The sequence below is a fragment of the Felis catus genome, chromosome B3 (assembly GCF_018350175.1).
Source record: "Felis catus isolate Fca126 chromosome B3, F.catus_Fca126_mat1.0, whole genome shotgun sequence".
Classification (NCBI taxonomy): domain Eukaryota; kingdom Metazoa; phylum Chordata; class Mammalia; order Carnivora; family Felidae; genus Felis; species Felis catus.
In genome coordinates, this window is record NC_058373.1 from 121,842,921 (window position 1) to 121,868,343 (window position 25,423).

General features: G+C 54.3%; 1 protein-coding gene across 18 annotated transcripts in view; it reads left to right on the forward strand.

Moving 5' to 3' along the window:
* The window catches only part of TMEM63C (transmembrane protein 63C), a 129,627-nt gene extending 110,686 nt beyond the window's left edge, over positions 1–18,941 (forward strand). For 13 of the 18 annotated variants that reach the window (XM_019833359.2, XM_045060300.1, XM_045060301.1 and 10 more), the window contains 14 exons: positions 253–333; positions 447–570; positions 1,312–1,445; positions 2,877–2,999; positions 3,382–3,535; positions 4,735–4,841; positions 5,810–5,896; positions 6,462–6,527; positions 8,454–8,616; positions 8,859–8,964; positions 9,370–9,537; positions 11,545–11,654; positions 13,047–13,115; positions 15,940–18,941. In XM_019833359.2, the coding sequence (XP_019688918.1) occupies positions 253–333; positions 447–570; positions 1,312–1,445; positions 2,877–2,999; positions 3,382–3,535; positions 4,735–4,841; positions 5,810–5,896; positions 6,462–6,527; positions 8,454–8,616; positions 8,859–8,964; positions 9,370–9,537; positions 11,545–11,654; positions 13,047–13,115; positions 15,940–16,143 (1,696 nt within the window). In that variant the 3' untranslated portion in view covers positions 16,144–18,941. Of the gene's footprint in view, positions 1–252; positions 334–446; positions 571–1,311; positions 1,446–2,876; positions 3,000–3,381; positions 3,536–4,734; positions 4,842–5,809; positions 5,897–6,461; positions 6,528–8,453; positions 8,617–8,858; positions 8,965–9,369; positions 9,538–10,814; positions 11,524–11,544; positions 11,655–13,046; positions 13,116–13,288; positions 13,531–15,939 lie in introns of those variants that run through there. The other 5 variants (XR_006599831.1, XR_006599832.1, XR_006599833.1 and 2 more) reach the window with 5 other exon arrangements.
* Positions 18,942–25,423: the final 6,482 nt, after the last annotated feature.

A 25,423-nucleotide genomic window follows, 5' to 3' on the forward strand; every position in this document is an offset into this window, starting at 1 on the left:
TCTAGGTCTGCCCCCGCCTAGCTCTATTCTGGACCATATGGGAAGGATGTGGCAAATCTTAGATGACCAGGGATCAACTCTGAAATTTGACCTTAGGAACGAGTAATGGGGTCTCCCATCCAAGAACCAGGGACCACAGACAGCTGAGCCACTCAGCCCTGTGGGCTATAGTTCTGGGGGGCGGATAGTGTGGGGAGGATGGCATATCCCCAGCACCACAGGCTAGTTCAGCATCCATGTCTGTGGCTACAGTGAGGCCTATCCAGGGTGCGTGGTGACCAGAGTCCACTTCTGCTATGACGTCAGGACCCTGATCGATTTGGATGATCAGAGGTGAGTCTGCAGTGGGGTCTGTCTGGATCTGGGGTGGGGGTACAAGGGGGAGGATGTGGCTCTGCTGGTCCCCAGCCACAAGATCCCTCCTCCCACTGCCCACCGGCCAACAGGCGCCATGCGATGCGGGGCCGGCTCTACTACACTGCCAAGGCCAAGAAGAATGGGAAGGTGATGATCAAGATCCACCCCTGCTCCCACCTGTGCTTCTGCAAGTGCTGGACCTGCTTCAAAGAGGTACCTGGCCCGGGCATCAGGGGACACAGCAGAGGAGGGGCTGGGGCACTGGGTCTCCAGCTCTGTCCAGGGCTCTGGACCCTTGGGCCCCATTCAGATCTGCTCTGGTGCTGTGGCACCCAGCTCCTCCCTTCTTTTCCCTCCTCCTCCCTCCTGCCTCCCTGTTGAGAATGTAGAGGAGCTGAAGCCTTTCTTGGGTGATCCAGGGAGGCTTGCTCATGCCCACTTCTAGTCTTGGATGGGAGGACCAGAGAGAACACAGTAGACTGCTGTAGGGTGCCAGGCCTTAGGCTCTCAAAGGGCTAGGACTGAAACATTTGAAGGCACTGGGCTCCATCTTCTTACCCAACCACCGTGGCTAGGAGGAGGCCACAGGGTAGGACCGAACTCTAGCCAGTCCAGAAAAAGAATCATCCCTCTTCTCCAAAAATGCCGCAGACACATTCTAACGCTCCTTTAGAGTCCAGCCCAAGTCCAAAAGCACCCCCTAACCCCCAGGTGTGCCTTACCTTCCCCAGATCTAAGAGCAAGGAGCTAATTTCAGAGTCACAGCCTCTCCCTGTTCTTAAGTTGGGATCTTGGAGCCCAATGGGATCCTGAGCTCTTTGCCAGGCTTTGAAGGGGGTTGGGAACGGTACTAAGGCCTCAGGCCCACCACTCAAGTGGAAAGAGTCCAATGCCCAGGTGAGGTCTTCCTGGAGCTCTGGCTTCCCCAGCTCTGAGGGCCAAATCTCACCCCAGGTAGATGCAGAACAATATTACAGTGAGCTGGAGGAGCAGCTGACTGATGAGTTCAACGCTGAGTTCAACCGTGTTCGGCTGAAGCGTCTGGACCTGATCTTTGTCACCTTCCAGGACTCCAGGATGACGAAGCAGTGAGTGCCAGGGCAGCAGCTTGCTGTGCCCAGCCCTGCAAGTGGGCTTCTGCTTCTGTGAAACCATCCTCTTTCACCTCATTCCAGCCAAGGGGGGAAAGAGAGAGAACCTCCCTCTAGTTTGCCATGTTCTGACCGCCCCTCCAGCCCGCTGTGTTCTCCGCAGGCAGCCGCCATCTTGCTTTCCAGAGCATGTCTGCATCCATTTCCCCACAGCTGCCAGGCTCAGCTTGTCTCCAGAGATACCCAGGCCCTGGGCTCCCCATTCCCTAGGTCCTTGCTTCAGCACGGAGGTGTTAAGAGTAGACATCTTGGTTCCTCTTCCAGGCCTTGACAAGAGTGAATCCATTTTTCCCCCATTACATATTACCCCTGTCCTCACCACAGGTGAAAGAGTCAGAGTAGAGACTCTCTGCTTGCTCTTTCTCCTCTCCTGCTGCAGGTCTCCCCTAATTCATAGCCTTACAGCCTCCTCCCTCCTCTGCCCCAGCCTCTGGCAGCTCTACCTTGATAGGGAGTGGGTTAGATGCACTCTGGAATGTTCTGGAAGGATCCTAAGGACAGGGTCAAATAGATGGGAACCCCAGAATCAGTCCCTTGAGGATTGTGGGGGCCCTCCTTTCTCTTAGGGAGCCTGGTTGTACATAACACTTGGTCTTCACTCACCCATACCCTACAAAGGAGCAGTGGAACAGCCTAGAATTTAGTCAGATACAATTGTGTGCAATTTTGCAAGTCGCTTATACTCTCCAATTTCTTATCTGTCAAATTTGGTTCCTTGTATCTTCCCTGTCCACCTCCCAGAGGGATACGAAGGGATATGTGTTCTATTTAGTATATACGGTATATCAAACAATATACCCACGTGAGACAACACTGTTTCTTTTCCGACACACTGTCATTCGGTAGAGAGGATCTGAGGTTTAATTACAGCAGAGATGTGAATTAGAAAACCAAAGACCCAGGGCCAGCATCTGCCCCTCTTTGGTTGTGTCTCAGGCACCTCAATTTAGTAAGCCGTGCAATTGGGGCTATATTCATCAACCATTAGCTCAGTGTCAGGCATACAGAAAGAACTCACGTGGTAGCTATTAATACTAAGATGAGGCTGAAATTAGTACCTCTGGCACCAACCTCAAAGAGCGTGTCTTTGTGCTGTCACTGCTATTAAGGGGGAAGGACATTAACTGAGAACCATGTGGTCCCCTCCCTTCCGGGGTGGTCCCTCCCTCTGTGCCCCTTTTCTCCAGGGACTAGGCTTTAGGAACTGCCCACCTCTAATGTCCTGAGAGGCATATCTGAGGCTTCAAGAGTCCCTAGGAAGTGGGGTCCATCTCTCTAGGACCCTGGCATGAGACCTCTCCTAAGTCTGTTGTCCTCACACCCAGACCTCTCTCTCCTGCCCATCCCTGCCCCCCACCATCTCTGCAGCATCCAGGAAGATTACAAGTACATCCAGTGTGGCGTGTCCCCCCAGCAGTCCTCGGTGTCCACCACTGTCAAATCCTACCGCTGGAGGGTTGCCCTTGCCCCACACCCTAAAGACATTATTTGGTAAGCGCCCCCCTCCACTGCTCTCCTCTTCCCCGTTCCTTTGAGCTTCGCTGAGATTGAAGAAGGGGTGGGAAGGGAATCGGGACCCGTTCTCCTACTCTGTTACCCACGTATGGCTCCCACTGGGCTGGCAGGGCCCTGTCCTCTCCTGAGCACCACGGCCTCTGCCCCCCCCCAAACCCAGCCCACCACAGGTGCCTTTACAAAAGGTGTGACTGAGGGGAGGATCCGGGCCTGTTGCAAGCAGGTCTGGGCCCAGGGGGCTGAATTAGACCAGGGCAGTCTGGGTCTACAGCTGGTGTGCAAGAAACCGCACGTGGGGGCTGTCTAATGTCTGAGACCCGAGGTCCTAAGTGCATCTCCCTCCTCCATCCCTCCCCAGGAAACACCTGTCCGTCCGCCGCTTCCATTGGTGGGCCCGCTTTATCGTAATCAACACCCTCCTCTTCTTCCTCTTCTTCTTCCTCACCACGCCTGCCATCATCATCAACACCATCGACATGTACAACGTCACCCGCCCCATTGAGAACCTGCAGGTGCCACCTCTGCTCAGGCCAGGCATGGGGGCCCCAGGGAGATGAGGGAAGAACCCAGGCGAGGACGGGATGGGGGGCCCCTGGAACACGGCTCCAGAGCCCTTGCACCACCACCATTGTGGAGGTGGCCATGGCTGTGTAGATGGTGGTGTAGAGTTTCCTTTGTTCTAAAGGGGACGAATGCACAGGTCGTTGCCTATCTTAGGGACTGGAGCTGGCAAGGAAGGAAAGAGGGGGTGGTGGTGCTGCAGGCAGGTTCTGGGGTGGGGAGTTGGGCAGGGGATGGGCGGTCCAGTCTTTAGATTGGGCCACCCAAGACTAGCTGGAGGCACAACAGGTGCAAGGGTGTGGCAAGTGTGACTGCTCTGCACTCCCCACTTTCTCTCGAGCTGGGGTCCCTGGTTTGAAGGGTAGGGTTGAGGGTGGGGAAGTGTGAGGTCAGCTCCCATGCAGCCATCCAAGAGAAGCAGGACTTCCATTTCCCTCATGCCAGGCACACCCACTCCAGGCTGGGGGCGGTAGGCCCTGGAGGGGCCACCCCTGAAGTTAGAGGATGCTTCATACTGACATGGGACGTCAGAGAAACTGGACTGGCCTGTCTCCAAATCCTATAGCCTCAAGGCCATTATAACAGGCCTAGAAGGCCTCCACTTGCATGTAATCCCCATCCCTACTCCAGCAACATGTGCACACACAGGCCACACGCCTGCTGCTGCTTGCTCCTGCCCTCTGTTGTCAAGCTCACAGAAGGCCCACAAAGCACCACCCTAGGGATTCTTCCTTCACACCTTACCCACTTCTATACCTCCTTTCACATGACATCACAGGGAAAGTAGTGTCTTCTCTGTGAGCTCTGCCATATCAGTGACAGCAGCTGGCTCTGGCCCTCGGGCGGAGTCACCAGGAAAACCCCAGGCCATCCCTCTAGGGACCTCAGCCTAGAACACCTGTGCCCCTTGAAGACAGAACTTGACCTTGGGGTGTCAGCCTCTGCCCGCCACCAGCCAGGCAGACCCCTGGCCAGGAAGGCTGACGAAGAAGGCCCGGTCCGCTGCGCAGCCTCAGGGAAACCAAGCCTGCTCTGGGACTAAGCTGGGGAAGACGAGGCCAGAGGTGTGGGAGAAGCAGGGGTGGCCCGGAAGGGGAAGGGGCGCTTCTTGCACTGATGTGTCTCTGCCCTCCTCCGCTCTACCCTACAGAGCCCAGTCATAACCCAGTTCTTCCCCTCCCTGTTGCTCTGGGCATTTACAGTGATAATGCCTCTGATGGTCTACTTCTCTGCCTTCCTAGAGGCCCACTGGACCAGGTGAGATGGGGGGCCTCCTCTCCCAGCCCTGCTGTTTGCTCAGCCCCGGCCCCTTCCCCTGCCCACTCCCCCACCAGCCATCTGGCCTAAGGAGTGGAATTGACATAGGGGTGGATTTGATACCCAGAACCATCCCAAAAGACTAACTTTTTTTTTGAAAGAGGGGTCTGAGTTGTCTCTGGGCCTCTGGGCTCAGGGACCCTGAGATAGGACCACCATATCAAGCATGTGAGGCCCAAACCAAGCCCTTCTTGGGCTGCTCCCACAGCCTCCAGCCATGCACTGAGGCGATGGAGCTGTAGGCAGAGCTACAGTGCTAGGAACCCCAGACAGAAGGCACCGGGGGAAGAGGAAAGAGCAGGACTCATCTGAAGAAGGTCAGGAAGGCAGTTGCAGAGAAGCCCATGAACTCAATCTGACTGTAGACACCTGTGGCCCGGGCCGTGCAGAGCCAGCATTTTAAACAATAGGAGCTATTTGGCCCTAATAGTTCTATGGTGGTAGCTGGTGGGGTAGAAAGTATGTACCACATCCTGGGCTTTTGCCAGAAGGCTGTGCGGGTCTCAAAAGTTACTTCCTGCACCAGAAGCTCCTACCATCCTACCAGGCAGTAAGCCAGGGGGTTTGTCCTGACAGAAACCCTTACTGGTCTTTTATCTGGCCAAGAACGTGGCTTATGTTGATTATTAAAACTGCAGGGATCCTGATTATCATTGGTAATGTCCCTCTAACAAAGGTGTCGAGCACACAGCACATGTGTGCCCTTCCTCCCCGTCCCGTGCCCAAGGCAGACATCACTAGTTGATTATGCTACTCTTCCTGCTGCAGCATAGCTCTCAGCGCTCTGTGGGGATGATATTGGATGCACTGTTCAACCAACTTTCTAGCCCAGGCAGCTGCCTCTGTCTTTCCCGTCATTCTGTAGTTAGGTCCCTGGTTCTTATCTCGTATTTCTTTGTTCCCTTCAGATCAAGTCAGAATCTGATCATAGTGAACAAGTGCTACATCTTTCTGGTGTTCATGGTGGTTATTCTGCCCTCTATGGGACTGACCAGGTACCTCACCTCCAATTATCCCTCCTCTCTCAGACAGGCTCACCCTAGAGTTGGAACCTCCTGTTTCAGATACTGTAGGCCTACCTGTGCTTGCGGCAAATCCATTCCTCAAAGGACAGTCTGGTGCCTGTCATGAGCCTAGCATGAGCCAGGTATCATGTGAACTCTAAGGTGTCAGCTGTCAACTCTGCCTTCAAAGAGCTTATCATCCAGCTGGGGAGATGAGCCATGGCTGTCAGCTGAGAGCCCAAGGTGGAAAAAACACAGCCAACCTGCAGTAGAAATTTGGAAGAGGGAGAGAGCACTGTGGGAGAAATACCTGGTGAAAGTTTGCTAGAAATGGCCTTGAGATGAGAGGCCAAAGGGTTAGGGGTAGGGGTGGCCCAGCACGAAAAAGGCAGAGAGGCAGTATGGGCTGTCCAGCTGGAATATTAGAATGCAAGAGTCTCTCTAGGGATTGAGAAAGGGAGGACAGCGGGAGGGAAGCCAGGCCAAGAGGAACTGAACCCCAAGCCTCAGCACGTAGGTTCATTGACTAAAGGACCTACCTTGTTCTTGTTTCTAGTTTGAATGTCTTTTTCCGCTGGCTCTTTGACATCTACTATCTGGAGCAGGCATCCATCCGGTTCCAGTGAGTACTAGAGTGCATGCTACAGGTGTACTCCCAGTGTATGCTGGGGCTTCCTTGGGTCCATACTAGGGAGATATGTGTGTCCTTTATTTGCTCACATGGGTAGAGATGAATGCATACACAGGCTGTCATTAAGAGAGCCCGGGCCATGGACCTATTTGGCAATCTGGTAAAGCCCTGGGATCCCTTCTCTGAATGAAGTTTTGGAAATAATTGTAGATTTACAGGAAATGGCCCCCACAATGTCCTGTGTACCTTTTATCCAGTTTCCCCCTCTGGTAACATTTTGCATAACCATAATACGGTATCACAGCCAGGAAACTGACATTGATACAATCCACAGAGCTTATTCAGATTTTTTCCAGTTTTACATAGTCTCTGAATAGATGCCTGTAGATGCACAGAATACCTGGATCACAAAGAAAACCAATTATACTGAAATGGTGTTATCAAAATATTCTAAAAGTCAAATTTGTCATAAAATCTTTATGCACACATTTCCTAACAGGACAGTGGATTTTAAACACAAGCAAGCTGAAATTACATTTTATTGTTTTAGTTTTTGTTAATTTAACTTATTTATTTTGAGAGATGGGGAGAGAGAGAATCCCAAGCAGACTCTGCACTGTCAGCACAGAGCCCGACGCAGGGCTCGATCTCACGGAGTGTGAGAGACCATGACCTGAGCCAAAATCAAGAGTCAGATGCTTAACCGACTGAGCCACCCAGGCGCCCCCATATTTTATTATTTTAAAGGCATTAGTGTGACACCCTTAGCTAGCAGAAGAACATTAAGTTGGGGTGAGGTGATGGGATCTTTGACAAAGCAACATGTGGGTCAGGTTGGACATCCGGCCAATTTCGATTTTGTTTTGTGTTGTTTTCAGGTTAAAAATATTGAAAATCCCAATTTTCAAAGATGTCATGTTGCAAATGACACGCAAGCTTTCACAGCCTGCTTTATAGGGCAAGGACCAGAATTCTGTAAGGTTTCTACAGTTAAACTATAATTGTGATAAGTTGGACTTTTTTTTTTTCCTGAGATGAATATTCATCTTTGGTGAGGTCAATATCTTCAATACAGTTTATGTATGAGAGAGTAGCTCTATGGCTCCACTTTGAGGCCATCAAGAAAGAATAGTTTTTGAAGGAGTTCTGAAATATACCCAGGGAGCTCACAGATTTCTCTTTTCAAACAAGTGGACAGAATTGTGTAGATGGGGCGACTGGACAGCCACAGAGATGCCTGGGTCACCAACGTGAGAACAGGCAATGCGGCCATTCATTCAGGCGGCTGAATGGCTCCCAGCTGAAGCTGGCCAGCCATGCCAAGTACGCAGATAGGAAAATGTCGATCCTGTAAAGTTAGCATGTGTCATTCAGCAGCCTGTTTAATAACTACCCTTATTTTGAAGTGATGGTGAGTGCAAATAGTATTGTCATATATCACTAGCAACGGCAACGTGATATGAAAATATCTGATGTCAACTACTGACAGAGTCACAGCCATAGCTGACGTTGCTGTGATTTGTTGCCCACGTTCTCTTAATGGGAAGAAATGCTACACTGCAGTTAGAGGTTAGTGAAAATAAAGACGTAATTCTTTTCACTCTTCAAGGTCACAGACCTCCAAATTTCTACTCATGGACTCTCTGGGGTCTGTGGACCCCGGTCAAGCACCCCTGCTTTAGATTTTGATTGTGTTTTGCATGTATTTCCCAGTTGCATGTATTTCCCAACACATCCATACTTGAACACCAACCTCATCCCTGCTCAGAAGGCCCCGCATTCACTTAAATTGGGCCCGGGGCACATGTGTACATGAAGCTTATAATCGCCATCCCCACCCCTACCCTCTACCTCTCTTCCGACATCCCTGCCCTTTCCCTCTCCCTCTGGCTTCTGTGCTGTCCCCCACTCTCCCAGGTGTGTGTTCCTGCCAGACAATGGCGCCTTCTTCGTCAACTATGTGATCACGGCAGCTTTGCTTGGCACGGGCATGGAGCTGTTGCGCCTGGGGTCACTCTTCCTGTACAGCACCCGCCTCTTCTTCTCCAGGTCGGAGCCAGAGAGAGTCCACATCAGAAAGGTGGGGGCCGGGCCCTTCCCTGAGCACAGCCTTCAGAGTTTCCTTTGGGAGGGTGTCAGGAAAGGGGGCCTGCTGGAAGCATGAGGGACTCGAGGTGAGAGGCGAGGTGTGCTGGGGCTGCAAGGGAGCCTGCCTCCAGGCCCGAGCTGCCTTCCGGCTCCCACGGGATAGACAAGAAGCCACAGAAGCAGCCGAGCCGAGGGGACCGAGCCACCTCAGGTGACCCCTGCCTTCTGCCCTAGAGCCACGCCATGGACTTCCAGTACGGGCGAGAGTACGCGTGGATGATGAACGTCTTCAGCGTGGTCGTAGCATACAGCATCACCTGCCCCATCATTGTCCCTTTTGGTGAGTCTTCCCTCGGACACCTCCAGGGCTGCCCACCCTCGTAGTGGGCGGAGGAGCTGGGCCCCGCAAGGTCAGGCCACCTTCTGGAGCATGAGGAGACCTGGGACAGACTGTCAGCAGAGCGAGGAGGGGCCTGGGCCAGATCAGGGGAGGTTGGGTAGCTGCAAATGTGGGATGTTTCTCGAGTGAATGACCCTTCGCCAGACTGGCAGAATAGGCTCTGGGGGCCCAAGGGAAGCCGATGGTCCCAGGGGTCGGCACCACAGAACTCCGACGCCCCGTCCTTGGCCCTCACTGCCCCGCCAGACCTGACTCTGGCTTCCCAGGCCTGGGGAGCCTTGGGACAGCACAGGGCCCCGGCTGAGGAATCACCACTGAATGTGCCTCGGTCTTCCTGCCCCGCAGGCCTGCTGTACCTGTGCATGAAGCACATCACGGACCGCTATAACATGTACTACTCGTACGCGCCCACCAAACTCAACGAGCAGATCCACATGGCTGCTGTCTACCAGGCCATTTTCGCGCCACTCCTGGGTCTGTTCTGGATGCTGTTCTTCTCCATTCTGAGATTAGGTAGGTACCAGGCCTGCCGGGCAGTCCCGCCTCCTCCTGCTCCCCACTGCTGCAGAAAGCCCTCAACAACACCTCTGCTCTGTTAAAGCAGAAAAGGCCCGGGAGGAGCAAGGCTTGCTCACGGATTACAGCCACCCAGGTGGCTTCTCTAGGCTTAAGGGGCTTGTACCAGAGTCCCAGCAGACCTTTGAGGCTAAGAGGAGGGCTGGGACTGACACGGACCAAATAGTATGCATTTGGGTTTATGACCACCGGAGCAAGAAACTTCACATTCCTTCATTATTCTTTTTTTTTTTTTTAATATTTATTTATTTTTGAGAGAGAGAGAGAGAGTGTGTGAGCAGGGGAGGGGCAGAGGGAGAGGGAGACACAGAATCCGAGGCAGGCTCCAGGCTTCGAGCCGTCAGCACAGAGCCCGACGCGGGGCTTGAACTCACAAACCACGAGATCATGACCTGAGCTGAAGTCAGATGCTTAGCTGATTGAGCCACCCAGGCACCACTCAGATTCGTTCATTCTAACTCAAGGCTGGCAGGATAAAATATTAGCTCTCAGGCCTCAATTCCTGTGGCATCCCCACTGGGATCCTGGAAGATGCGTGGTCTTACAGATTGCCGAAAAGCTGGAGGAGGATTTGGGGTGTGCCCCAATGACCAGCTTTTCCCCTGCTCTTGGCTCCACAAAGCTGCTGTCCTGTCCCCTGAGGCGGGAAGCTCACACTGACCTCCCCATCCTCTCCACCACCAGACCATTTCCTGCCTTCTCCCCACACTGGCCTGTCCTCAGAGACACCGGACCTTAATCCTCTCAGTGGAGCAGAGAAGGCAAAGTCCGTATTTTCTTACTTCCTGTCGAGGTGGCAGCTGGAAACAGCTCTCAGGATACAGGACCTGAACGTTATAAAATGGAAATCACAGGTTCCTTTGAGCTGACGGGTCGAGAAGGACATGTTTAATGGGCACTTGAGCGGATACTTATGACAATTAAATTTGTGTGAATTATCCATTTGTTGTCCATTCCCAGTGTCTTATCCCCCAGCCTTTCCCCACCGCCCAGCGGACTTCAGTTTTTAAAGAATTTTTCCCCTAACTGTAAAAGATTACATTATCAAAATTGGAATGACCCATAATCTCATCCAGGGCCTGACGTCTGCTGCTCTCAGACCTCATTCTCTGGGCATATTTTGGGGGAGAGGGCAGAACAGGAGGGAGTTTACTGGTTTAGTCTTACTTTGCAAAATTGTGATTTCTGTTTTATAACGTTCTTTCATCGCTCAGCGTACTGTTCTGAACAATTTCCTGCGTTACTGCAATACTGTTGGAGCACGTGACTTTGAGCAGCTGCATTAAATTCTACCCGTTTCAGTCAGCTCTCCATTGTTGGATACCGAAGCTCTTTGCCACTTTTGCTGTTAGAGAAACACGATGATAAGCATCACTACGTGTTAGCCTCTGACTGTAAAGACTGATTTTTAATCTTCACTTCTGTAGAAAGCTGGTAAAAAAAAAAAAAAAAAGTTACCAAATATCCCTAAGCAAAATGTCAGCGACTTAAATTCTGGATTGCTCTTCTGTGCCGTTAGCAGAGATAACTGAGCACGCCAGGAGCTCACAAAGACAGGCGTGGGTCAGAGGTCGTGTTTGTGGGCAGTGGCATGAGCGAGTAGCTCAGAGATACTGCCCAGGGACTGTGATGTGGGAGGTGAGCTGATGGGTCGAGAAGGACGTGTTTAATGGACACTTGAGTGGATACTTAAGGCAATTAAATTTTTTTCATGGAATCCATAAGATGCCAAATTCTAAACTGGTCAGATGGCACCGAGAGATGGTCTCGTGGGTCAGGCTCATTGACCCCAGTTGCTAGGAAGAAAATTGGGGCAGGGGCCTCTCTGCCCCCATAGAGGCGCTGGGGTGGCCCCTAGTGACCCAGGACCTCGGCTGGCAGACTCCTGCCCGCAGCTCCCGTCCTCAAGCACGGAGCCCCATGGCCTTGTCTTCTCCTTGGCAGGTTCGCTCCACAACATCACCTTCTTCTCCCTTTCCACACTCATTATTTCCATGGTAGTTGCCTGCCTTAGCACTCTTCTGGGGAAGCTCCGGACGGTATCTTACTATGAGGTGAGTTGCCCTCGCTTTCCTCTCTTCATGCTCCCCGGCCCCTGGAGACACGGCTGGGCTACTCCTGACCTGGGCACCCACAGCACCACGGAGACAAAGGTCCTTGCCTTTCCGATGACGGGGTGTGCAAGCTCAGCGTGCATGGGTGTGTGCCCGTGAGCCAGCCCCGGTGCCGGGCCCCCCGCAAACTCTGCGGAGTTTTAAAAGACAACCGTCCTCTCCTCCTCTCCCTTCTGCCGCCCCCTCCAAACAGCGGGCTGCTGGCACATCCCGCCTACAATGTGAGCCTGTCGGGCCACTGAGCTGTGAGTGCCACTCCAAGGATGGAGGCTTGAGAGAGAGAGGATGGGGAGAAGGACAGGAGCGTGGGGCATGGAGAAGGACGATGAAGAGGGAAGGGGAATCGTCAGCACACTTTGAGGAGCCCCAGGCTGTTGAAGTTGAGGCCTGGCTCTCTGGGAGCCCGTGACTCCTTTGGCTCATTGCCAGTGGGGTCAGCCTCATCATTAGAGACGGGAGCCAATCCCTGCCCGCTGAGCACCCTGCCAACAAGGGTCTGTGCCCAGAGCGGCGTGTCAGTACGGTGTGCTAGAATGATTTCCAGGGACCAAAACATTTGTTATTTTTCATGGTTACCCGTTTTTCTATTGGCTCACATTTACTTATATTTCTGCTTATTTTCAACTAACTCAGGTTTTCTGTTCATAATAGTAAATTGTGTCCTTTTAAAATGAAGTTATAGAAAGAGAAGAAAGTAAGCTAAAGTTCTGGTATCCTGCTGAGTTAGAGGAACAAGCCTCTTGGAAGAGGATCCTTTTGCCTATAGTGACCTTATACCTGGGGGCCCTGAACTCAGACCCCCACCACCCTCTCTACCCGGCCTCCTCCAACCCCCGGCTCCAGTGCCATGCCAGTGAGGAACCAGAGTGGACGATGCCTCTGGCCCTGTCTTCCCGATACAACGATGCCATGTGATCTGGTTGCCCAGGTGTCCACTCTAGGGAAGGAAGGTGGCAGAGGACCTAGACCGTGATCTCAGACTGGTCGCAAGATCGAGGGGGAAACCCCAGGAGGAAAGAAGAGACCGTTGAAGCCAAGGCTTTTACTAGAGTCAAAGCAGGCTCATCTTTGAACCCCAATGCCAACTCTCCTTACTTCCCCCCCCATTATGGTCCTTGGGAATGGAATATTCTGGAAGGGTCACCCAGCATCCCGGTCCTCTTTCTGTCCCCCTGGGCTTCAGCCCTACCAGCTGGGCTGTAGGTCATGGAAAACAGAAGATGAGTTGCATTCCGGGGGAGCAAGAGGCCCAGGCGCAGATTCGGGGAGGGAGTGGGCAGAGGGCAGACACCCCCACTGTGTGACCCTCCACATCTCTCCCCACTGCTGCAGCCCGAGGAGGAGATGGAGACCGTGTTTGACATGGAGCCAAGCAGCAGCACCTCCACACCCACCTCCCTTGTGAGTCAGTGCCTTCACCCCGGGGGACAGGTCAGGAGGGGGGTACCTGTAGGAGTGGGCTACTCCAGCAGCAGGGGCGGGGGCCACTGGCATTTAGTGCCCTCCCCGGGTGTTGGGGAGGAGACGGGGGGGCCCCTGGGCGCCCTCCCCTGACACAGCAGGACTTGGCCCAGGTCAAACTGTTGCCATGGCCCTGGCTGAAGAGCTGGGAAGATAGAAGAAGCAAGACAAACCCTGAAAGCATCTCAGAGAGGAAGAGAAAGGTCAGGGCGAACCCAGCCACAGCGAGCTCAGTCGTGTAGACGCAGGGACGTGCTGGGGCTCGGCCTCAGGACCGAAGGCTGCCTCCAAGGGCACAGATGCCAGGCAGAGCTGCGCAGAGCTGCAGGGAGCTATTGGAGGCCCGCGCTGAATGGTAAGGCAGGGGTGGCACCACGTGAGTGAGCCCATCAGCCTGTGAAGAGATAAGGCCGACTCAGAATGCAGGGCTCTGGCTGGCTGGGCCTTGGCTCCCACGTCGTGGCTCAGCCTGGAGGGGCCTGAGCACTCACCCATGTCCCTGCCACAGGTGTAGATGTGGGGCCACCGATGCACGCACTGAGCTGGGTACCGGGTTGTCCCATGCCCCGATGCCAGGGTGCCTTGGAGGAGCACTGAAGAAGGGCACCAGCCAGCCTGAGCCTAGGCACTCAGGGAAGGCTTCCCGGAGGAGGGAACATCTAATCCAAGTCCGGGAATGGGAGAAGGGGTTGCTAGGTGGAATACGTTGTGGGGGAAGGGCATTTGAGGAAGAGGAGCAGCCTGTGCAAAGGCCCAGAAGAGAGAATCTGGAGCGTTTGAGCACCTGAAGGGTTTTGGGCCTGGTGGAAGTGTAGCGTGGGTGGCAGGACCCAGTGGGAGAGGAGACTCTTTAGTCGTGGCAGAGTTGGGGAAAAGTACACAGACACAACAGTGGTGGACGTGCCCACCCCCCGTGCACAGAACTGCAGGTCTGTCTCACACTGGGAAAAACTCCTGCATAGAGGGGCACATTTCCTCTGGGAGGCGACGGGAAGTTGCTTCGCATAGCATCTCCCCTCGGGGGTCCTCCCAAGATGAGCCCTCTGGAATATTGTTAGCAATCGGTTATTGAAGTCTTCTTAGGAACCTGACACTTCGCTGTTAACGCTCCTAATCTTTATGATACACCCACATAGTAGGTGTTTTCTTCCTCATTTTATAAATGGGGAGACTGAGGCTCAAAAGATCATTTAATTTAGACGCCAGGGCATTCCTGAGCAAGGAAGTCACAGAACAAAGTTTGAACCAGGTCGGTCGCACTCTAAAGCCTGGGCTTTAAAAAACATTACTGGAATTGATTTTTTTTTAATCTTTCATGATAAGCAAGTAGCATATGAACATTGCAGGTAATTATGGGCAAAAGCAGATAAGCAAAAATAAGAAAATAAGTTCATATTCCCACCACCCAGAGATGACTGCTGATAATTTAGCAAATATTCTTCCGAGTATATGTATAAATTTTGCTAAACTGAAATAATACTGTACATACTCTTTTATAATCTGCATTTTTAGTTAACAAGCTCCATCTTTCCATATATATACATTTCTGTGTCTTCCAAGACCCAGTCCATATTCAAGTTGTCCCAAGTGTTCCAGAAATATCTTTTACAACATGTCCAAATCAAGATCCAATCCGATCTCTGTGCTAGATTAATCTGGTGCCTGTGCACGTCTCTCGTATTTTAGCCCAGGCTCTTTCTTGCGACTTGTCAGAGACTCCAAGCCGGTTATCCTGCAGAATATCCCACCTTCTGGATATTTCTGGGTATTTCTTCCTGATGTCTTATAACGGGTTTTACGGTCTCCTGTATTTCCTGAAAACTAGTTAGATCCAAAGGCTGGACAGGTTCAAATTCAGCCTTAGGGGCTAAAACACATTCTAGGTGGTGCCGTGCACCACACCAGGAGACACGTAACATCCCATTTATTCCCACTTATGACACTGGTTACTCCCAGGTTAGGAGGATCACAGCTGGCCTCTTCCATTGTTCAGTTACCATCTTACCCCTTATGACCAAAAGGTTTACAGGGGGTTTGCTTTGGCATTATACAAGTATCTAGATTCTTCCTACGGAACAATCCATCAGGGTGTTTTGGTTTCACTGAAATGAATACACAGGAAAGGTTTAATTCTGTCCCATAATTACCTGTTTTCAAAATAAGGAGTTGGTTTAAAAGCCACTTCGAAGGATGACAAACAGCTCTGTCCCTAGTACTTCCTGTTTTTCTATTCTGCTGCCCTCCTGTGCATTTCTGGGACCATTCCTGGGTGTCACAGACACAGTTTGTAAGACCTCAGGTAGCAATCTGTTCCAAATCCTGATTCCCAGGCCAGCTGGTGATCCGCGCCACGGCGGGTATGGACATGCCTCGTAAGCTGTATTGGAAAGTACGCTAGCCCGGGCGTGGGGTCTCTCCAGACCCCAGCAGAGGGGAGCCTCACATCCTCTCTCTCCAGGGTCAGCCTGACCTGGAACCAACAATGAATGGGGCTGCACTGGAGGAGCAGTGGGCTGGGAGCTAGGAGGCCTGCACTAACTCACCCTCCGAGTTATAATGGCTCATTAAATGGTTAAGGGCCCCTCAGCAGGTGGGGACGGCCAGGCCCCCGGCTGCTGGGGTAGAAGAAAGGATCCGTGGCTCGTGGCTCTGGCTCGTGGGTCCAGAGAGGCAGAAGCTCTGGGGGTAGGGCTTGAGGGCAATGGCGTGCCCAGGGCGTGGCCCCAGATGTGACCTTAGCTCTTTCTCCCCTCTCTGTCCCAAGCAGCTGTACGTGGCTACTGTGCTGCAGGAGCCGGAGATGAACCTGTCCCCTGCCTCCTCCCCTGCTCGGCACACCTACGGCACCATGAACAGACAGCCTGAGGAGGGAGAAGAGGAGAGCAGTGTGAGGGGCTTTGCGAGCGAGCTGGGTTCCGCTCAGTTCCAGGACGGGCTGGAACTAGAGGGCCAGAGCCAGTACCACTGACCAGGACCGGAGGCCTCCACCTGGCGACTCCAGCGGGAGCAGCGGCCAGGGGAGGGCCCGGCGAGTAGTGGGGAGGCAGGAGGGCCACCCGGACCTCCCCACTACCTCCCGCAGACTCTGGGAAGGCCCCAACAGAGACACCTGCGCCCTGGGTGTTGGCCACATGGAGACCCAAACCTGCTGACCAGCTAGAATGGAAGGTGCCGGGCAGTGCAGAGGGCAGTGCCGAGGGCCCCCGGGATGGGATGCAGGATACGGGCAGCGCCACGTCTTGGGAACAGCCGCCAAAGCCCTGGGCACAGAGACTACAGGCTAAGGGACCTTGCTGGGGTCGAAATGGAGAAGGTGTGCATAAGGGAGGAGGCAGAAGGAAACCCACCGAAGACTCTTCAGGGTCCTCTCCACGCTTTCACCAGCTGCCCTGCCAAGGAGCTTCCACCGCTGCTCCTACGCCATCCCCCACCCCTACTCCAGTCCCTCCCCTGCGGTCTGAGGAAGCCCAGGTATTTGTGCTAAGCCTCATCAATGACATCCCCAGCGTGGGGATCTGTAAAGAGAAGTTTCTGCACGCACCTGGGGCATGCGGCAGCTGAGACCATAGACCTGAGGGGAGGCAGTGGAGACCTGTCCTATTCCTCTGCCCCTCGGCAGACATCCCCAGGAGCAGCAGGGTGGAGACCCTTATCCTTTCTATTCTCGCAAGGGCAGCTGGGACACGATCACTCGGGGCTCATTAAACGGGACCTGTGTGCATTTTGATGAAGGCAACCTTGGCTGGTTACTATGAGGTGGGAGGGGCAGAGGCAGAATTCATGGAGAGGGGTGCTGTCCCAAAATACTGGGTTATGGGAAACCAGATACAGCTTCCCCAAGCCCCAGGCCTAATGAGAGGACCCTCAAGGTCAAGGATGTGGCCACTGAGAGCTGCTCCTGCCTCATACCAAACTGAGTGCCTGAGCCCCCAGCATAACCAAGGTGGGCAGCAGCTTGGGGTGAGAAGTCCATGCTTCAAATGGAAGGCGACGGCCATTCCCTGGCCTCTGAGTAGGACCCTTCCTCTCTTGGGGCCACCTGCATGCTGGACTGAAGACCACTCAAATGGCCTCCGATATGGTCCTGGCCCAGACACTGCCCATACCCTGCTGGGGATGGGGTGGGAGTGGGGCTGTGTCCTCCATAGAGAAGCCCTTATCTGGTGGAGGCCTCCTTCCCAGAGCTGCCACCACCCGAGACCTGGAGGAACCAAATCCTGAGTAGGAACAATGCTGGTGACACCTGTCCCCTTTGCCACAGTCGGGGGTACAGACCTCTGCCTCTGGGGACAGGCCCCCATCAGGACCACCAGGCAGTGCAGCATGTTAGGATACAGACAGGGCCCAGCTGAGGCCTCAGGGACCAAAAGGAGCTAAGCTGAGCGGGGTCTACGTGGTCTGGAACTCTCCTGAGTTCCCTCCTGCAAAGGTCTGGGTCCATGTGGCCAACCTGCCGAAAGGAGGCCCCAAGCTCGCCTCCCCCGGGCATTTCCCACCACCTCCCAGGCACACGGGCGGCCCTGAACTCAGACCACCTCGGTCTTGTCCCTCTTCCGCCTGTGCCCACATCTCAGCTGTAGAAGCTCCAGGCTTCACCAGAGGAGAAATAGCGCTCAAGAGACAAACATTGCCATACCCCCGGGGCTTGGCCCAGACTTGGCATGAAGGATCTTTCCAGAGAGCTTGGGTCAGCTGGCGAGTCGGCAGTCTCTCCCACTCCTTGTCCGGCTAGGAATAAGGAGGAAATTATACCCAGCCAGTCCCTCCTGAACCCAGGCCCCTCAGGGTCCCCTCCTAGCATTTCACCAGCCAACAAGGAGAAGGGGCCTTTCCCAACAGGGAGATCTGCCCATGCCATGGGAGGTGGCCAGCTCCAGGCCCTCCGGTCCCCAGAAGGTGTATTTGGTGTGCGTGTGGCTTTCCTGCCAGAAGCTGGCCTGCAGGCTCACGTTCACCGGGCACTGCTTGCTGGGCGCCTGCCCCCCAACCCTGCAGTCCCTGCTGGGTTATTCCTGCCGCTTCTGCCACTGTCCCTCTTCTGTCTTCCCCCTGCCCACCTGGCAGTGTATGGATGCTGCATATGGAAGGGTCCCAGCAAATTACATGGCAGCGTGGCTGGGGGTTCCCCCCTCTGCATTTGGGCCAAGTGCAGCTGGTTCTGAGAGAAGGTGGTGCAAATGTTGGGGAAGCTCCAGAATCCATTCACTTCTCGACACTTCCTGGAGACCCAGGGCAACTGGCCGGCACCCTCGGCCCCACCCTGACACACACACAGCCGCTCAGCCTCCACAGTCACTGTGAGGGTGGGATGGGCGTGCTCTGGCTCCTTAGGGCCTACGCATCACATCCAGGCCCTCTCCAGGCACCTCCCCTCTGGCCTGCCCTCTCGGCCCACCCTTGGCCTCCACCCATCACTATCTCACCCCACCCCACAGCCCACTTCCCAGCCGCCCTTCTCCATCCTTCCACCCAAGCACCACCTCTCAGACTTGATTCTTTCTGGAGGGGGCTGCCTCCGAGGGAACCCAGGATTGCCTAGAGCCTCTAAGAAATGCCCCACTGGGCCTAGAGTAGCTCCATGCCTGCCTGCCTCTTCCTCAGATGCTTCTGGAAGCAAAGTGCCTATCAGCAGCATTGCATCCTCTGGGGACCCCGGTGCGCGGTGTGGACTTCCCTTGGCCACCACCACTAAAGGAATGTGCCAGAATGCCGAAACTTCTCGTTATTAATGCTATGATTGTGCCTTGAATAAACAAGTTCTCCCAACCTCTGCTGGCCTGTACCTCTGCATTGGACCGGCCCAGCAGGGTGTCCCCCGTCCTGAAAGAGCCGGAGATGCTAAGGGATGAACCTCCCTATGGCTGCCAGGCTGGAGCACCGTACCTTCATGGCTTTAGCCCCTGAAGCCTTCCCAGGCCCCTGTCCTCACAGGGAAGGCCTGGCAAGTGCCTCCTGGTCTGCTGGAGAGACAGGAAGTGGCTCTGCCTCACTCATTCTGCTGTGAGTGCTCTCAGAGCCCCCCGGGCAGCAGCAGAGGACTTCCTGGTCCTCCAGCTACCATGCGGCTGTTGGAACAGGCTTCTCCTGGGCAGCAGAAGCCCCAGGGTGAGTGCTGGGCCCCTCAGTGGGTCGCTGGCCGGACTTGCTGCTGGGCTTGAAAAGATGAAGATTTCAGGAGGAGGCCACCAGAAAAAGTGGCAGACAAGGCTCAGGCCCGTGCTGGGTCTCAGCCCGCAGCACAAGGGCAGGGGGAAGTGGAGGAGAGGCGGGCCTCGGGGAGGTATGTGCGGCTGCCAGGTCAGGCCCGAACGGGATAAGAAACACCCTGTAGCAAAGGCTAGTTATGCTTGCTATGTTGGACCCGCAGTAAGTTGGGGAAAACGTCCCTGCTCTGGGGAGTGTGTCCTGGCCCGGGAGACCAAAGTTCTGGCCTTTCCTCCAGCCGTGACCCTAGGCTGGTCACATCACCAGAAAATAGGGGTAGGGGACACTACTCTGCCTTACTAGTGAGTAGAGCAGACTCAGCAGACCGAGTGGGGCTGCAGGGGAGGCTTCCTCCCTCACTGCTCCCTGTGAATACACAGGACAATCTCAGGCTGCTCCCCAGCCCCCATCACTAGACCCTCTCCTCAAGCTTTCGTAGTCCATTGACGGGCATGGGTTCGAAGTGCCCCACTGGCATGAGCCTGGGCATAGGGCCAGGGCCCACTCCCTTGACCCTTCTCACCCCAAAGCAATTCTTTTCCAAGTCAGGTCAGATGAGAGCCGCAGGGCTGCTTCAGAGGAGAGAGACACATGAAGGCCACCGTGGCTGGGTGGCAGGGGCTGTGCCCTGAGGCCTGGAGACAGAGGTGGGCTGATGGCTGCTGGAGGACCAGGGGCCTTTTCCTAGGATCCTCAAAGCCCTGCCACAACAGCTGCCCCTCAGGGTCTCCTCCCAGGGGCCAGCAGCCTCCAGGGTCCCCCAGATCACAGGCCCTGGGCCATCCCTTGGTTCAGCAGACCTTTCGGGGGACTTTGCTCAGGGAGAGACAAAGACACAGATAGGCAAGCTACAGAGGGCGGGTTCTAGCCCCAAGCATGTCAAGTCCCTGACAATGGAATTGGTCAGTCTTCTCCAGCACGCCAGGAGCACTGGAGGCCCAGGAGGTCCATATAGCTGGGCTGGAGTGGGACTGGGGCAGAGGCCAAGAGGGAGGCCAGGTGCCAGGGAGGCCCAGGATCCCAGTCTGACAGGACTCTGCCCAACAGGGCACTGGAGCACCTGACTGTCACGCTGCACTCTGTGGGGCTGGGGAGGAAGCAGAAGGGCACTGGGCTCCAAGAGGCTGTGCCCGGAGGCCAACCCTTGGGGTGGTTTCAGGCACCTCCAGGGCTGGCTCCCCACCACCTAATCCCGTCGTGCTGGGGGTAGCTCAGTTCTGTCCCGAGAACACTCCAAGCTGTCCAGAGCCAGGTTTCTAAGTCCACTCTGGGGCAGGCCCTGGGGGCGGTGGTGTGGCGGGGATGGAGGAGCCTGGCTTATGGGAAGGCAGTGCACAGTTTTCTCAATAGAGCTGTTTTCTAAACATCGGGTGGCCCCTGGGCCTTGACAACCCATAGCTGCCCAGCATATCTCCAGCCTCAAATGCTGGGGTTCTCTATCTCGGCTGCAAATGAGAATCTCCTGGGAGATTTTAAACAATCCCAGTGTCCAGGTCCCATCCCTAAACAAATCTGGGATGGGGCCCAGGCACTCCTATTTTACAAAAGCTCACCAGGGACTCCAGTGTCGAGGAGGGTTGAGTGGGCAACGCTCTTGTGGGTGGGGAAAATAATCACAGCCTAACACCCCTGGAGGAAGGGAAACTGGTCTAAGCACCTCACACTGTCTCTCGCCTTGGGGAGGAAGTAGGGGGCCCCCAACCTGTACATAAGTACAAAACCACAGGCTGAGTGGCCGCTCCTCCCCTCACACTGCCTCCGGGGAGCTCAAATATCAGGCAACAGGTAGGTAATCAACAGACCCAACGTTTGCCTTCTGTCTTATAAGCCATTAATACCCAGTGCCCACACAACTTCCATTATAATCATCTTACTTTGTAACTGTTGTTTGGGCTGGAGAGACACACATGGGGCCTCAAGGGTCCCTTCCGGCTACCCTGTCCCCTTCACCAAGGGTCTGAAGAATCACCTCTTCTCTCTCCTCTAAACACAGAGCCCAAAGTCTTCCCGTTTTGTTTGCAATAGATTATAAGTGCGATAAGCCAATGTATATGGTGGGTGTCAGGTAGGGGCAAGGGCTTTGAAGAAAACACAAAGCTGGAGAAGGAGGGGAGTGACTGTAGACGGGAAGGATCTGGAACGAGCTTTTCTGGGGATGAGGCATGTGGGGGCTGCATGAAGGGGGTGCTGGGCCGATCGGGCCCGGGAACAAATACAGGGCCCTGGGGCAGCGGGGGTGGGGGTGGGGGGTCAGGGCACACAGCAGAGTGAGGCCATATCTGAGAGGGCAGCAGGACCCTGGGCTTTATCCCCGTGATGTGGAGGCTACTGGAAGTTTCCAAGCTGGGGGTGGGGATGGGGAGGGGGATGTGATCACCTAAGGTTCTGAAGCAATCACTGCAGCCTCTGGGTGAGAACAAGGTGGAGGTGAAAACCTGTTGGGGCTCTGTTGGAAGCATCCAGGAGATGTGGCATGGTAGCTCCAACAAGAACGAGGCAGGGAGCGAGGAGAGAGATGGAGAAGTTCGGAACAGGTGTGAGGATTCATGGATGGATTAGATGTGGTGTCTGAGAGAAAGCAAGGAAGTGAGGAGGGCTCCCAGTTCTTCTGCCTGAACAGCTGGGTAAACTGGTTTACCAAGGCAGAGGATGCTGGAAGGTGCAGGGAAAATACCAGGCTCTACTTTGGTTGTGTTACGTTTGAAATGCCTAGTAGGGACATTGGGCAAGGGTCTGGATACCGGGGTCTGGAGTGGGGGGCATTAGGCTGGAGATGCAACCCAGAGTCATCAGCATCTAGGTGTTTAAAGCATGGGACTGGCTGAGACCTGGGCAGGAGCTAAGGGGAGGTCCGAGGGAGATGAGAGGGGGGTCCACAGGGAGAATGAAGAATGACAAAGGAGGAAAACTAGGAAACCCTGGCATCCGGAATCCAAGGAAAGGAAGGGATTCAGAAAGTAAGCAGGGAGCCCCAGCACTAACCACACTTGACAGTGAATACAGGGCAGAGGGGAGTGAGTTCAAAGACGCCCTGAGGAGGCATCAGCCAAGTCAGAATGCTGGAAATGCCACTGGACAAGTGAACTGGTTTCTCCCACACATCAAAGGCGTGGGGGGAAGGGAGAGGGGAGGGAAAGTTTAAGAGACACAACCAGATGCAATGTGTGGCCCTTGACTGAATAAACCACCTGCAGAAAGACATCAGGGAAATCTGAACGCAGACTGGGCATTAGGCAATGTTGAGGAGACACTGCTCATCTCTATAGGTATGCTGATGGCGAGGATTAAAGCGGAAAGGGAATCAGCTAGATGTCCCTATGGAAGACTTTACAACGGCATGAAGTCTTAGATTTGCTTTAAAACTTTCCAGCAGAGGGCGCCTGGGTGGCGTAGTCAGTTGAGCCGCTGACCCTTGATTTTGGCTTTGGTCACGATCCCCGGGTCATGGGATTGAGCCGCCTCGGGTTCCCCCGCTGAGTGTGGAGCCTGCTTCAGATCCTCTCTCCATCTGCTCCTCTCCCCAACTCGTGCGCTCTCTCTCTCTAAAGTTTTTTTTTTTATTATCATTATTGAAAAAAACTTTCCAGGAGAACAAAAGAGGTGGGGGAGATCTTGAGCTGCTCACACGGATGCTGGCTGAGGTACACAGAGATGCACTAGGCTCAGGTTTTTGTGCATGTTATATTTTTCCATAATAAAAAATTAAAAAAAATTTTTTTTTTTTGGTGTTTATTTTTGAGAGAGAGAGACAGAGTGTGAGCAGGGGAGGGGCAGAGAGAGAGGGAGACACAGAATCTGAAGCAGCCCCAGGCTCCGAGCTGTCAGCACAGAGCCCGACGCGGGGCTCGAACTCACGAACCGCGAGATCATGACCGGAGCTGAAGTCAGAAGCTTAATTGACTGAGCCACCCAGGCGCCCCCATAATAAAAAATTTAAAATGAAGGAGTGATCAACTCTTCAAAGGGCTACTGAGCCGAAGAGCAAGGTGAGGAGTGGGACTCAACCTCTGAACTGGGCAGGACGGAGGTCCTGGGTGACCTTGGTGGTAGCAGATCAGGGGCGGGGACGAGAGCCTGGGTGAAGGAGGCTCCCATTCTCTCATAGGCGTGAGGAAATGAAAACAGCGAGGAAAGACACTCCTGTAGAGTTTTGCTATCAAAGGAAGTAGAGATGCAGGGCAGTAGCTGGAGTGGGAAGGGGCCGAGGGAGGGCTGGCTCCTTGTAGAAGATGGGAGGTGGCTGGGAGAATGCGGAAGAATACCGGAGAGAGAGGGTTCAGGGCCGAGACTGGCACAGAGGAAGAAGGAACCACCCCCCATCCCACATGCACGCACGCTCAAAGGCACGCACACTCACATGTACACACCCACACTTGCGTGCGTGCGTGCACACACAAGTAGAAAGGCAGCCTTCAAGAGAGGTGAACGCGCCCATGCTTACAATGGCTCAAGACCCAGGTCAAAGGAGGGTGTTCGGCCTTTCCAGAGGCAGGTCACCCCAGACAAGCATTCAGGAGCCTGGCTGCCTGAGTCTCAGCTGTCAGGTCTCGGGAAGGAGGCCTTCTCTCACTGGAGCCTTTGGGGCTCGAGAAAAAATGCTTTTGGCGCCATAGGGAGAAAAGCATCCCCCGCATGCTCCAGACCATGTCTGCAATCACACAGCCTGGCAGGCTGGGTCACCAGAGCTTATCCAAAACGAGGCCCCAGCCGGGAGCTAGAGAGGCCCTGCGGGCACCAGCAACATTGGTCGTGGCGGAGAAAACCGAAGCCTCAGGGCAAGGGCAGTGGGCCCAAGCGGAGCCCCTCCAACTGTTCACAGCCTAGCCCCGGGGCCCCACGAGGCTGTTCACATGATACCCACTCTTTGTTTTTTAAAAATGTTTATTTAGGGGCACCTGGGTGGCTCCGTCGGTTAAGCGTCCGACTTCAGCTCGGGTCATGATCTCGCGGTTTGTGAGTTTGAGCCCCGCGTCGGGTTCTGTGCTGACCGCTCAGAGCCTGGAGCCTGCTTAGGGTGCTGTCTTCCTCTCTCTTCTCCTCCCCAGCTTGCTCTTTCTCAAAAATAAACATTAAAAAGAGAAAGAGAGGGGCGCCTGGGTGGCTCAGTCGGTTAAGCGGCCGACTTCGGCTCAGGTCATGATCTCGCGGTCCGTGAGTTGGAGCCCCGCATCAGGCTCTGTGCTGACCGCTCAGAGCCTGGAGCCTTCTTCGGATTCTGTGTCTCCGTCTCTCTCTGCCCCTCCCCCACTCACGCTCTGTCCCTATCAAAAAATGAATAAACGTTTAAAACAAATTAAAAATGTTTATTTATCTTTTTTAAGAGAGAGAAACAGAGAGCAGGGGAGGGACAGAGAGAGAGAAAGGGAGAGAGAGAATCCCAAGCAGGCTCCGTGCTGTCAGTGCAGAGCCCGATGCTGGGTGAGATACACCATGAGATCACGACTTGAGCTAAAACTAAGAGTCAGTCACCCGGCCAACTGAGCCACCCAAGTGCCCCATCATGCCCACTCTTAATGCTGCTGCACGTTCCTGGCTGGGTCTCTACCCCCATCTGCTCACTCTTCCTGACCACACACATACTCGCACACACTCACACATTCTCACACCGGCTCTTCAACTCCAAGGTGCACTGCAGGCAAACCCATTCAATCTCCTTAAAAAAGCCCACCCTGGGATTGGCACCTGCCCAACCAGGAAGGCTCTAGAAGTTTTCCTCAGGGACCCTGTGAGTCTTTGGTGCCCTTTGCTGCTGTCCTGGTGCCTGGCCCATTCCTATCCCTGGCCTCACTTTGTCCCTTACGAGGTGGGCTCTCAGACCCCTGACCAGTGAACTGCTTCAGACTCTGGATTAGTGTGGGTGCATGTTGTAACAAAACAACCCCAAATACATAATGGCACAAACACAATAGATGTTTCTGTCTCTTTCCTGTAAAATTTAAAATGGGCCCTTGCTCCACAGGATGGAGAAGTTCCTTGGCCCTACCAGGCACTTCCGATTAGTGGGTGCTCTCCTCCAAGCAGCAATTCGGGGACCCGGGCTCCTT